A 13,422-nucleotide genomic window follows, 5' to 3' on the forward strand; every position below is an offset into this window, starting at 1 on the left:
GGGGGCATGCCCCCAAATCACTGCCTGACTCTGCCCCTCAGCTCCACCCAGAGGCACAGCCAGACTCAGACCGTTAAAATCCACGTGAAGAACAGGGCACTCACCAAGATCTCAGCAGCGACCTGAGAGCAAGGAGGAGACAGGAGAGAGAGGGGGGAAGGCAAGAGTCAGAGGAGGCCCGGAGAGGGGGACCTGGGGTGCAGGTGAGGGAGCCTGGCTCAGGGTGGCAGAGGTCTCACAGTGGGGGGCAGGGAAGGGGCTGGGAGGAGGCACCTTCCCCTGACCTTTGGGCTGGAGCTCAAAATGAGGACAGGTCTGGGAATTCACGATGAAAGTGTTTACTGGAGGGGTAAGAGGAGGGCACAGGACAGGACACTCTACCCCTCACGCCTGGCAACCTAGGGCGACTCCTCAGAGCCACCGAGAAGTTCGACGTGAGACGTGCCCTGTTTCCTACACCTTTTACCACATTTGGAGTTGAAGGGTCCTTAGGATACCTGTCATTTACCCCCTCATGTTACAGACAGGAGACAGGAAAGCTGAGGCCTGGAGGGGACGTGCAGCCGATCAGGTGGGAAGATGCCAGCTGTTCAAGTCATCTTACAAGGGTGAATTTTCATCATCATGTTATGCTGAACACAAAATTCTGAGGTTAGGACACTATTTTGTTAGGCAAATAGCTCTGACTCGCAGGGCCTGGGAACAGAATATAGCCAGTCCTGTGTACCCCAGACTGAGTTTTGCCTTTTCTTTTTTTTTTCCGAAACTCTGCCAACTACTTTATTCTATTGGGCAGACTGAAATCATCCTCTTTATAAACAGCTCAATAGCCTTAGGCTTTAGAAATCTTTTCATTAAATAAATTTGTAATGTCTATCAAAATTCAAAATGCACACACCGCTTGATCAAGCAACTACACGTTGCTAGGAATTTGTCTTACAAATAAACCAGCAAAAGTCTTTGGAGATATTGTTCACTGTAATAGAGAAAAACTGGAAACCATTACTAGATCACTTGTTAAACAGACAATGGTTCATTTAGTAATGGAAATCCACGCAGCTAGTAAAAAGAATGAGACTGGTCTATAGGGCTGATGAGAGAGTTTCCATTTAAATTAAGCAGAGAAGTAAAGTACAGCATGCTGTGTATAAGTGTTCCTTTTATCTAGATGAGAAAAGATAAATGTATGCTCACTCTTACATATTTACTGGGAAGTCGTGCTAGAGGGGTACTCAAGATACTGTTGACAGTGGTTACCTTCAAGGAGAAGGACTGGGGGGGAAGAGCTTTTGCATTTTGTTTTATTTTTCCTGAAATTTTATGTTTACATTTCCTCAACATGCAAATACGTTAATTTTTTTTTTTTAAGTCAAATAGGAGTTATCAGAGCTACTAGGATTATGGGATGCTTCTGGTTTTTATTTACACTTTTCCATATTAAAAACAACCTGGTTGCACCTTGAGGACATTATGCTAAGTGAAATAAGCCAGTTACAAAAGGACAAATACTGTGTGATTTCAAATATATGAGGTCCCTAGAGTAGTCAACTTCATGGAGACAGAAAGCAGAATGGTGGTTGCCAGGGGCTGGGGGTAGGGGGAGCAGGTAGTTGCTGTTTAACGGGTACAGAGTTTCAGTTTTGCAAGATGAAGAGATCAGTGGATGCATGGTGGAGATGGCTGCACAACAGCGTGAATGTACTTAATGCCAATGAACTGTACATTTCAAAAAGGTTAAGACGGTAAATTGTATGATGTGTTATATGTATTTTACCACAGGTTTTTTTTTTAAAGTTATGTTAAAAAGTCTAGTATTGCTATTAAAAAGAGGGAGAGGGGCTTCCCTGGTGGCACAGTGGTTGAGAGTCCGCCTGCCGATGCAGGGGAAATGGGTTCGTGCCCAGTCTGGGAAGATCCCCCATGCCACGGAGCGGCTGGGCCCGTGAGCCATGGCTGTTGAGCCTGTGCGTCCGGAGCCTGTGCTCCGCGACGGGAGAGGCCACAACGGTGAGAGGCCCGCATACAAAAAAGAGGGAGATGTTTAAAAAATTAAACAAAATGGAATCTAAAGTGTCAAAGATTCTTCACTTATTTGGATGAGAGAACCCCCAGATATATTTGTTTTTTCAAAGCACTTTAAGACCATCATATTTGTAATATGAAAAATGCAGTGGGTAACTACAATAATTTTCCAGGTATTCAACACAAAAGCTTTTCCTTATTAGCTGAGCCACTTCATGCCAAAATTAATCTCCAAAAGTTAGAGTTATCACATGACCCAGCAACTCTACTCGCAGACATACACCCAAGAGAAACGAAAACATATGTGCACATAAAAACTTGTACACAAATGTTTATGGTAGCGTTATTCATAATAGCTGAAAAGTAGAAACAAGCCAAATGTCTATTAGCTGATGAATGAAGGTTAAAAAAAAAAAGGACTATATCCATACAATGAAATATTATTTGGCAATGGAAAGGAATAAAGTACTGATATATACTATGATATGGACAAACTGTGAAAATATTATAATAAAGTGAAAGAATGTAGCCACAAAAGGCCATATATTGTAGGATTCCATTTATATGAAATGTCCAGAATAGGTAAATCTATATAGACAGAAAGTAGATTAGTGGTTGCCTAGGGCTGGGGGGTTGGGAGGAAATGAGAAGAACCACAATATGTACAGGGTTTATTTTTAGGGTGATGAAATGTTCTAAAATTACTGTGGTGATGGTTGCACAAGTCTGTGAAGACACTAGCAACCACCAAATTGTATTCTTTAAATGGGTCAATAGACAGTATGCAAATTATATTTCAATAAAGCTGTTATATTAAAAAATAACCTGGAGATTGAATTATCTAAAAATGGCCACAATTCTTCATTTCACTCTGGATCTATAATAATTAGATCATTTACATGATTTACTGCTCACACGGGAACACTGAGAGTAAAGGGCAAGCTATTTGCAATACTGTGGGGCAACAGGTAAACACTGGCCATATGTCACCTGATCATAACAGATCCAGATTTCCAAGAGCTTGAGGTTGTTCTCGATGCCCAGAGTGAGAGCCTGGGAAAGAGGAGGTGTAAAACCAGCAAGCACACACCGTCAAGCACCAATGTCATTATTTTTCTGGGGGACCTCGGCTCTGCATATGAAATGCCTTCAATTTTCGTATACATTTTCCTCCAGCATTCCCAATTCACCTCTAGAAATCTATTCTAAGGAAAAAAACCATGAATGTGATGAGAGTTGGTTACCAGGGAGAGGGCTTTTAAAAAGTTTGGTAGATTCTTAAATGGAATAGTTATTTAGCCATTAAATGATGCTATTAATTTTTTTTTTGATGCTATTGATTTTTAAAAAATGATATGTTACCATATTCACAGAATACTCATTTTTAATTGTTATAAATCAGGAATCCATTTTTATAAATACATAAAAAGACAACTAGAATAATATATTCTAAAATATTAACAATAGCTATTATTAGTAGTAGGTTATGGGGTTTTGTTTTTGGTTTTGCTTGTCTATTTTCTAAAGTTTCTACAAAAGAATATGTATTACTTGAGAAACAAAATATTTCTAGCTTCAAGGAAATGAGTCCACACTAAGATCAGGGTCTAGCAACTGTGAATCTGGAGAAGCAGCTGAGTTGGGCGGGGCCTGGCTCTGGCTCCCTTGGTTGACTCCACCCAGGTTCTCTCGTCCGGCTTCTCTCCCGAAAAGCGGCTGCCAGCGAGGCCCACCATTGCCCCCTGCTGGCAGCAACTAGAAGCATAGCCTCCTAGGCAGACCAGGCACCAAGCAGAATTCCCCGGAGGATGAATTTTGGGGTGATGGATGGATTTGCGTTGAGCTTTCAGGAGGAAGCCAGGTTCAAAGACCCTTAACGGCACAATGGGGCTGCTCACAGCAGTACTGAATAAATACCTGCTGAATGAGGGGATGAAATGTGGCCTCAGCAAGCCAGTCTGGGCGGGGGGCTTCCCTAGACTGGGTTCCCAGGCTAGCCCCCGTAAACATATCTATAACATATTTGGAATACCTTATCTGAAGGGAACCCTGTACCTTCTGACAACTGTATTCCAAACAAGGGGCAGGAAAACTAGACACCAGCAGCTACCTGGTTTGGAAGCTGCAGGGAAATTACTATACTGGGTCCTGGAGGATATTAAATGGTATTAAGCGCAGATTTTGAAGTCAGGCAGGCCTGGTTTCAAATCACACCGTGGCCACTTAGAAACTGTACCCTTGGATAGGTAAGGGGCTTCATTTTTCTTCTAGTAAGAAAATGGGGTCATATCAAAGAATGAAACAGCCTCAGCATCATACTCAGTACACACTGTAATAGTTTCGTAGTTGTCGGGTTACAGCTACAGATTCTTCACCTCAGATGGTGCTGTAACATTTCATACCTCTGTTGGTAGAATTCAGAACAGGGCTCCTTCCCTGACTCCCAGTCTATCAGGGCTCTTTTCAACCCACCAACTGTAAAAGAAGGGGGCTGGAAACACTGGCTGTGGTATCTATGCCCTACCCCTGGACCTGGGCCGGGCCAGAGGATGCCGGGAGCAAGGCACAGGTGAGTGGGGACAGTGCAGATGGCCTCAACGGGGACTCCCCATCCATGGGGACCCAGAGGGACAATGGATTTGGGGTTGTCCAGCCTCCATGAGAAGCCATCTCCAGACCTCAAGCTCATTAGCCTTAGAAGCAGGGTAGCAGCAGAGCAGCCAGGAGACCCTATAGAACCCCCCACCTCCCTATTCACTCAACAAGATATATGTTGAGTACCAACCATGTGCTACTTTGGATACATCAGTGAGCAGACCCCAGCCCTCGATGAACTCCCTTTCTAGGTCTCCCAGGACATTCCCTTCGACTTGGTCACATTTTATAGATAATAAACTGAGACCTTTAGCACTCAGGCCCCCTTCCCAGCAGCTCCCAGACCAGCACCCTCTGGGTCAATTCCACCTAGACCACTGATTTGCTGTGTGACTTTCAGAAGCCATTCACGCTCTCAGGGCCTCCATTTTCCAACTGTAACATGAGGGGCCTGACCTGGACAATCCATAGGTTCCTTCTAGCTCTGAGGGTCTAGGGCTCGAGCTCTACTCTTCACACAGGAAATGTCAGTAGAATCAGCACCACCCTCCCAAGCCTCTCTCTGAAAGCTCTGGAAAGTGTCCTAGTCTCACTTCTAAGGGTGGAGAGGTGCAGGGGCCAAGAGTCTAAGTGTAGCCGGTCACACCAGCCATGTCCTGCCAGATGCCTTCCCCACTCCCGGACAGCCAGGGCCTGGCATGGACAGATGTCAGCTGGAGTCACTGGGCAGGGGATGGGGTGGGGTGGGGTGTCTCACCTGGGCATCTTCCCGCGCACGGTCCCGATCTTCTCCTCCCTCCTCACGGTTCCCCTGCAGCAGGACCAGTAAGAAAGTTCAGCCTCCAAACATCCACCCTCTCTGTCCCTCAGTAGCCACAGGACTTTGCTCAGCCACTCACCTCTCCGAACCTTCTCCCTCATGTGTAACATGGGGACAATAAACCTGCCTTCATAAGATAGGCAGTCATGAGCATTAACACAAACATTGGGAAGGCACTTAGCCCAATGCCTGACTCAGACACACTGAGCTTGCCATAACTGTGCATCAGGGCCTGGCGCCTGGGTTGCGAGAATTCAAGAGATGGTAACAGAAGCTCTTGGATGATGACACAGGGAAAGGTCACCTACACAGCTTTGTCCTGTCAGCTGGGGGCCCAAAAAGCCAGGTTGAGGGCAATCATGGAAGGCTGCCTGGAGAAGGGGGCACTAAGCCAGCTTTGAAAAGTGAACAATGGAGAAGGCATTGCACAAGTAGTAACTGCTTCAGTGGTAAGACTCTGAGGAGGCAGCAGGGGAAGACATCCTCTCCTCGTCAGGAGTGGACTCCTAACTCCCTGCCCTTCCCTGTAGCAACCCTTCCCCCACTCCCAGGGCCCCAGAGGGCCAAGCAGGCCTGGGGCCAGGAATTCACACACCGTGGCCAGAGAGATGAGGATCCTCTTGAAATGGCCGGACGTGTCTGAGCTCAGAGCATCTTCCAGGGACTTGTGATAGTCTGAGACAGAGAAAGGAGATGTGGGCACCTGCTGGCCAAGAAGGACATGGGATGGGGAAGGGGTCCTAGAAGGGCAGACTGAAGTCAGAGCAGTGCTGGCGGGGTGGTGGAGATGAAGGAGTTTGTAGTTGGCTCTTGAGGGTATCCAGCTACCCTCCTGTTGATTTTGACAGTGATGTGCTCATCGGTCCATCATCTCCCTCTGCTCCTGTCCCTGCTGAGGGCTCAATGCCTCTCCCCTCTCCCATACAGCAGACTCTCTGTCTTCACTCTCTTTCCTACCTTCGCTCCTGCATGGCAGTTGCTGGACCCAAAAGCACAGCTCTGATCATGTCACTTCCCTGCTCAAAGATTCTACCATTTTAAAGCTGCTCAGAAGAGAAAATGCTTAAAATGTTTTTGACTGACACGCAAGGTTCTTCAGGATAATATGAGATCATTTGTTAAAAATTTATTAAAAATTTCAAGGGGGCTTCCCTGGTGGCGCACTGGTTGAGAATCCTCCTGCCGATGCAGGGGACACGGGTTCGTGCCCGGGTCCGGGAAGATCCTACATGCCACGGAGCGGCTGGGCCCGTGAGGCATGGCCGCTGAGCCTGCGCGTCCGGAGCCTGTGCTCCGCAATGGGAGAGGCCACAACAGTGGGAGGCCCGCGTACCACAACAACAACAACAACAAAAAAAAATTTCAAGACGGTGACAGCAAAGCATGTAACCAGGCACGGGGCCTTCTGAATGCAGGGCCCTGTGTGACTGCACAGGCCAAACGCCCATGAAGCCACCCTCTCTCTCCAGTGGCCTGGGTGCTCTCTCTCCCACTCCTAGTCAAACCCTCTTCTACCTCCAGGCCTCTGTCCTGCTGGGACTCCGTCTGGGGCACCCTTTCCCCAGACACAGGGCTGGGCACACCCAACGGGCTTATCAAAGCCTCGTGGCCTAAGAGGAGGGAGATGGGGCAGGGCTGTAGGGTGAGGCCAGGAGCTGGGGGACCTGCTCTTCCCCTCACACCTCCCAGCGGCACTGGCCCCAGGCCTCCCATACTCACCCTCCTTATAGGCCTCATTGATGGCCCGGATTTCGGCGTTGGTCCGAGTGGCCAGGATTTCGATGAGAGCCTTTTCGTCTGTGCCGGCTCCCTAGAAAGTCAAGGCAAAGATGATCTGAACCACAGCACTGACCCCCGTGCAGAGGCCCGAGGGGCCCAGGTCAAAGAGACCCCTGCTCCAAGAAACCACGCAGGAGGTCAACACTCAGACCAAACCTTCCCTAATTTTCTTTTTACCCTCAGATGTGGCCCCCAGACCAGACCTTGGCACGATCAAGGGACCACACTAGCTTGTTAAGATTTCCAGAACCTCCCATGAGAAGTGCTTTGGACCAAAAATTTTAAAAAGAAAAGAATATACAGGATATGGGTGTGTGTGTGTGTATAAAAATGCTTATATGCATATATATCTGAATATAAATATTTATATCTAAATACATAAAAAGGACAGAAGCCACGCATCACAGTGTAACAGTGATTGTGGTCTACGGGTGGGTGAGGGATCACAGATGATTTTTATTTTCTTCTTTTTTGCTCTGTGTGTGTTTTCCCAAGCTTTCATGGTGAACACATATTTGTCAGAAGAAGAAAAAAAGTTCTGTGCCTCAAGGAAAACAACAAGCTACATTTGTTTACATTTGGATTTGATGGATGATACATGGACTGAGGTAGCTGAGGAACCCATTATTCTAAGGTCCCCACTTTGGGGGAGGGAAGGGAGGCAGACAAGACTGGTTAACTGATGGATTCAAATATCTGTTAAACACCCATTATGTGCCAGTCACTGTGCAAGCTGCTGGGGCAATGGCTATAAAAAAAGGTAAGACATGTCTCTGTCCTGGGAGGTTACTGCCCAGCGGTCAACCGGTCTCTGGGTCCTCTGACCTGAAGGAAAGCTTCAACAGTCTCTTTATTAGAAGCTGGGGTGTGATGAGGACAGCCTTATCCTCAGAGTGTTCTGAGATCCATAGTCTAGCCCCATCCTTCTCCTAATTCCATGTTTTTAAGTCATCCATTTTTTTGTCCAGGAATTTTAAAAGGATAATAATCTCAATTTGCTTTGCCCAGGGAATGTCTGTTCTCCTTTTAATCCTTAAGGAGCCGAAAACTCTAGTGGTTTCATGTGGTTGTCAAGTCAGGCACTCGAATCAGACAGACTGGATCCGAATTCCAGCTCTGCTACTTCCTAGTGCTATGACTTTAACCAAGTAACTTAAGCTCCGAGCCTCAGCTTCCTCATCTGTAAAATGGGGACAAAAGAGAAGCCTTGCCTTGTGGGTTGATGAGACAGGGAATTGAGCTAAGACACTGAGCCCAGGATAGGTGTGGGAGGGGCTCTACCAAGGAGTTACATCCAACACACCTGGGCTTGCGAAGAGTGCCTGTGTCCCCCCCAGCACCCACAGAGACTGCACCCCACGCCCTTGGTGCCCACACCTTACCTCCATGGCTTTCTTCAACTGCTTGGCATCATAATGGGCCGGTGGCATCATGAGCCCCAAAATCAGCCTTGCCAGGTCTCCAGAGAGCTCAGACTTCAGGTCAGCCATCAAGTCCTGCAGAGGGCAGAGCCAAGGTCATGCCAACATCAGCATTTGCCCACATGTGACTTGGGACAGGGAGGAGACATGGAAGGAGGAGACGGGGGCTCCATGTGGATGCAGGGATCGTGGGGGCCTGTGTCTATCTTGGCTGATGTTGGGTTCACTGTTTTGAGGAAGCCAAAGAGGGTGGGGGAAAAAAACCAAGCTGGAGGAAGACCTGCTTGCTCTCCTTGGAGGCAGGAGACAGGGAAGGAAAGGGGGCAGTGCCATTTCCATCCTGGGGAAACTGGTCGGCCAAAACTAGATGCCACTAACAAAACTCATATCCCCGATCGAAGCTCTAAGTGGAGCCAGTCACACACGTGTTGCTGACCACAAGGAACCTGGGGTGCAGTGGGAGGGAGAGGTGTGTGTGCAGGCAGCCCAAATCCAGTGCTGGAGACACTCCAAGAACACGTGGCCACAGGGGGTCCCACTGCCATGAAGACCCAGGTGCAGAGCTGGCTGTGACAAGCCGAGCTCCCTCCAAGGAGGATCGTGGATGCGGGGCCCAGGGCCCAGGCTGAGGCCCTTACCCGGCCGAAGTGAGACTTGAAGGTCTGGCGGATCTGCTGCCGTTGGGCGTTGCTGCGGTGCGTGATGATGTCAATGATGGTGTTCTCATCAGTCCCTGAGTCCCCAAAGCCACAGTTCAGAGGAAGGCCTTGGCCCAGCTCCCCCATCTCCCCGAGTGATGGGCCCCATCCACCTTTGTCAGGGTAGAGGCCAGGATAGGCAGTCTTATGCCCCCAAGTCCCTGCAGGAGCCTTGCTTCTGGCCCAAGCCACTAACTTCCCCTGGATTCCTTCTGCACTTCTTTCTGCTGTGTCACTAGCTGAGGAAAAAAAGACCCCTGGGGGAGCAGAGAGCACTGGATTGAGAGCCAGGGCTTCTGAGTTCTAGTCCCAGCTCTGGCAATGGCTATCCCCTTGGACAAGTCCCCTCCCCTTCTGTTTCACGAAGGGCTGGAGGGGTTACTAAGGGATCCTTCCAACCTGACAACCTAAGTCCTTTTGGGGACCCTGTGTCCTTTCTCTGTAATGCCCTGAAAGCTGGACCCCAAGTCCCTCTAACCACAGCAGGTTGACTCTGGAAGGCATCAGGGTACCATTTCCTGCCCCTCAGATCAATGCCATCAACCTCAGACCTGGCACAGGACTCTGTCTTCATTTACTTATTAATTTTTTAAGGACTCTATCTTTCAAGAGCATTTTTACCCCTGTCATCTTACAGTCCTAGATATGCTTGGTAGATATTATTATTCGCATGAGACAAATGAAAATGAAGCCCAGAAGGTAAAAGACTTAGCCCAAGGTCCCCTGGGAGGCGCTGTTAGACAGATGGGGGAGAAAGGGCAATGGAAGCCAAACCCAGATGCTCTGTCCCCACTGGCCTTCCTGAGGACAGGCCACCCACCCACAGGTGGTTCTTCTCACCTAAGCCAAATGGAGGCCTGGATATGGGTAACCAGCAGGGGGTGTTCCCACGCCAGAACTGGCCTCTTGGGTTACAGGGTCCACATCCCTTATTTTATGCATGGAGATACTGAGACTCCCAGGTGGGTTACAGGACTTGCCCAAAGTCACAAAGTGAGTCAGCAGCAAAGCCAGAGCAAAAACCCAGCCTTATCACCTAGTACTTTTTTCTATACCAGGGCCTGGGAGCACCTTGGTCTCTGGGAATGTTCCTTACAAACGCCCTCACTCCCCTCCTCCCTACACCTAGGGAGCTGGAGGTTCCAGCGGGGTGGAGACTCAAAGCAAATAAAGTGCTCATCATCCTGCAGACCCCAGTCTGAGGCCTCAGCTCTTGCCCCTGCCAGGCCCATTGCCAGACCTGCCACCCCTGCTACTCCAGAGGCCAACCTGGTCCCTTTCACGTGCCCCTTACCAAGTCCCTTCATGGCTTTCCGCAAGGCTTTGGCATCTGCGTCAGGGTTAAAGTCACCAGCTGGGTGCACAGTTCCTTTCACCTGCAAGAAGCAGAAAGTGACTCAGCAGGTGTCTGGAGGCCCCCCGGGGGCCAGGCCAAGAGAGGAGCATGCGAGGGAGGGGAGGCTTTCCCCATGAGCCCCAAACCAAGCAGCTTGGGGGGAAAGAGGCGGGGGTGAAGGCACAGCAGACAGACCCCTGCCCTAGAGCTGAGAGAGGGAGGAGAGAGACAGACCCAGGCCTGGGAGCAGGTCAAGTGCTGTCAGGGGAAGAGAGGCCGGGCTCCTGCCCCAGGAGTCAGCTCTGGCCCAGCTGCACTGGAACCCAGTCCCACAGAACCCTGCCCTGTTGCCAAGGTCTTCTTACCTCTTAGAGAAACGCTCTCCCTGAAAAGGCAACTGAAATGTTCTGAAATACCAGAACAGAGTTGCCCAAATGTCAAGTCACTCCTGAATGACCTTCATAATGTTTTCTATATTTGTGTACGCCCTGTTATTTCTTAACATTTTAACTTAATTCAGCTTCTTTTCTGTTTTATTTAAATGCATTCATTTTGAAGTGCATTTAAATATTCCTAAAGGGCAAGGATTTTGGTCCATTTTGTTCTTTGATATACCCCAAGAGCCTGCAGCAGTGCCTGACACAGGGGGTAAGCTCTCAAAAAAAACTTGCTCAATGAACTAATGAATGAAAATAATTTTATATCACTATCATGAATAGAAAGTTGGTGTCATGTGCCATACACTGATTATAACCCATGAAAATAAACGTCATAAAAACAAAAAACATGTTTTCAAATACCACCAAATTTAACAAGACACCGTTGCTTGCCAGAAGCTGTGAACCTGAAGCTAGCTCTCTCAGCTCTTTGTGAAAAGGGGAAATTAGCGACTATGGCAAAGATGTGGCACCAAACTGAGACTCCTTCTTTGACATTAACAATAAGGTTGATGAAAGTGAAGCGGAGCAGCTTTCTCACTATGTGGAGTCAGTGTTATTTAATGCCATGGAGGTCCCCCTCCCCAGAAAAAAAACTCAATTCATTTCTCATATGACTTAACATCATCTGCAATGACAGTTCTTGCCTTATAATTTGGGAAATTCTGTCCTAGAACATCAGAGCACAAGAGCCCTTGGAGGGCATCCAGACTGCCATGTCTAACAGCCTCATCTGAGAGATGGAGACAGAGAGAGGTGGGGACCCGCCAAAGGTGGCTAGCAAGTGAGTAATAGAGTCCTAGGTTCCAAATATTTTCTTAGGGGCCAAGTGCTACCAGTCCCTGGATGCATTTGCCCTGAGTACTTCTGTGAACTTTTCCTTCTTGCCCTGTGTGGACCCTGGGTCTGAGGATGGTCAGGATGACCAAAAATCACCCAGTGCATCCAGGGGTGCCCATCTGTTCTCAGCTTTCATGCCTCCAAAACCCAACTGCTGGACCCAGGATGGGATAGGCCCCGCTACTGAACCAACCAGGTCTCCATTTGGCAAGGTCTGTTAGTAGTTAGTGGGGCAGAACACCTCCCAGCATGTGAGAGGTGAACGCAGGAATCAGATGCCACCACCAGAGTGCCCACCCACCCATCTGTCACTCTGCGGAGAACAGGAAGCTTCAAGACGTGAGACTCAACGTCTCAGGTTGGCCACCAGGGGGCAGCTGGGTGCCAACCAGAGCAGCAGGAAGGTGCGAGCAGAAGAGTGGAAGCTGTGGTCAAGAGGTCAAGCAGGAAGGGGGGAGGGTCTGACCTCTACTCGGGCCACTGCACTAAGTTCCCACATCTGATAGGCCACCTGCGCTGCCTCCGGGAAGAACTTGCCAGCAGCACTGGAATGGAGGGTGTTAGGGAGAGGACAGGAGGGAAGGTCATCGTGGGCAACACTCACACACACAACACGCACGCATACACACACACTTTAAGTAAATCCATCTGGCTTTCCCTTCTCTGCAGCCTGGGCCTCACCCATTCACCATAGCCCTCCCTCCACTTCTGAGAACCTTCTACCCTCTCTTGTGACTCCCCCTACCATGCTGGCTCTGAGCAGCAGCCTTCCTGGTGCCAGGCCCCATGCAGGAGATGATTTCTCTAGTCCCTCAACCTTCCCTTTCCTCTTTATAATTTGAGTGACTTCTATCCAAGTCTCCCCTCTCAGACATGTCCAGGACCAGCTTAGGGCCACGCCATCTCTACCTCTCCTTCTGTCAAGCACCCCGGTTTATTAGTTGCCAGGTAAATATCCGCTGAACTGAATCAGCCCCTAAGGCGCTTAACAAAGGTAAACAGGAGGCTCTCGTATTCTCTACTTAACTGGATCATTATAAGCCCCAGAGAAGGGAAATCAGAGTACCTGTAGTTCCTTTCCTAGAACCCAAATCTGGTCAAGTCATGCCCCAATTTAACGCCTCCAATGGCTGCCTCTCTGCTACCCTTAGGTGAGGTCTGTGTGCCAGGAAGAGGCCCCGGACCTTGCCCATCTCTCAGCCTCATCTCTCCCACGCATGCTACAAAAGCGCGACCTCAGTTACATAAATGAACCAGGCTGTGCCTTCTCCTCTCTAGGCCCTCTCTCCACCCCAAACACTCTCCCTCCAGGCCCTGTCTTCACCTCTTCACCTTCCTCCTTGCGTCTCAGCCTCATTATCTCCAGGAGCCTCCCCGCCCTGTCTGGCATAGTGCACCCTCTGAGGGCTCTCAGAGGCTCGTATACTACCCCATCATGTACATACACCCTGGTCTGTATGCCTTTCTAGGCCGG

At 49.0% G+C, this 13,422-nt stretch overlaps 1 protein-coding gene across 2 annotated transcripts in view; it reads right to left on the reverse strand.

The window, feature by feature from the left end:
- The window catches only part of ANXA6 (annexin A6), a 54,240-nt gene that overhangs the window by 13,620 nt on the left and 27,198 nt on the right, over positions 1-13,422 (reverse strand). For both annotated transcript variants that reach the window (XM_024119764.3, XM_024119777.3), the window contains 8 exons: positions 12,415-12,493; positions 10,630-10,711; positions 9,276-9,370; positions 8,599-8,712; positions 7,157-7,247; positions 6,033-6,112; positions 5,375-5,428; positions 105-122 (listed from right to left, as the gene is read on the reverse strand). In XM_024119764.3, the coding sequence (XP_023975532.1) occupies positions 105-122; positions 5,375-5,428; positions 6,033-6,112; positions 7,157-7,247; positions 8,599-8,712; positions 9,276-9,370; positions 10,630-10,711; positions 12,415-12,493 (613 nt within the window). The remainder of the gene's footprint in view (positions 1-104; positions 123-5,374; positions 5,429-6,032; positions 6,113-7,156; positions 7,248-8,598; positions 8,713-9,275; positions 9,371-10,629; positions 10,712-12,414; positions 12,494-13,422) is intronic.

This window comes from Physeter macrocephalus, unplaced genomic scaffold, assembly GCF_002837175.3.
Source record: "Physeter macrocephalus isolate SW-GA unplaced genomic scaffold, ASM283717v5 random_45, whole genome shotgun sequence".
In the NCBI taxonomy this organism is placed as follows: Eukaryota; Metazoa; Chordata; class Mammalia; order Artiodactyla; family Physeteridae; genus Physeter; species Physeter macrocephalus.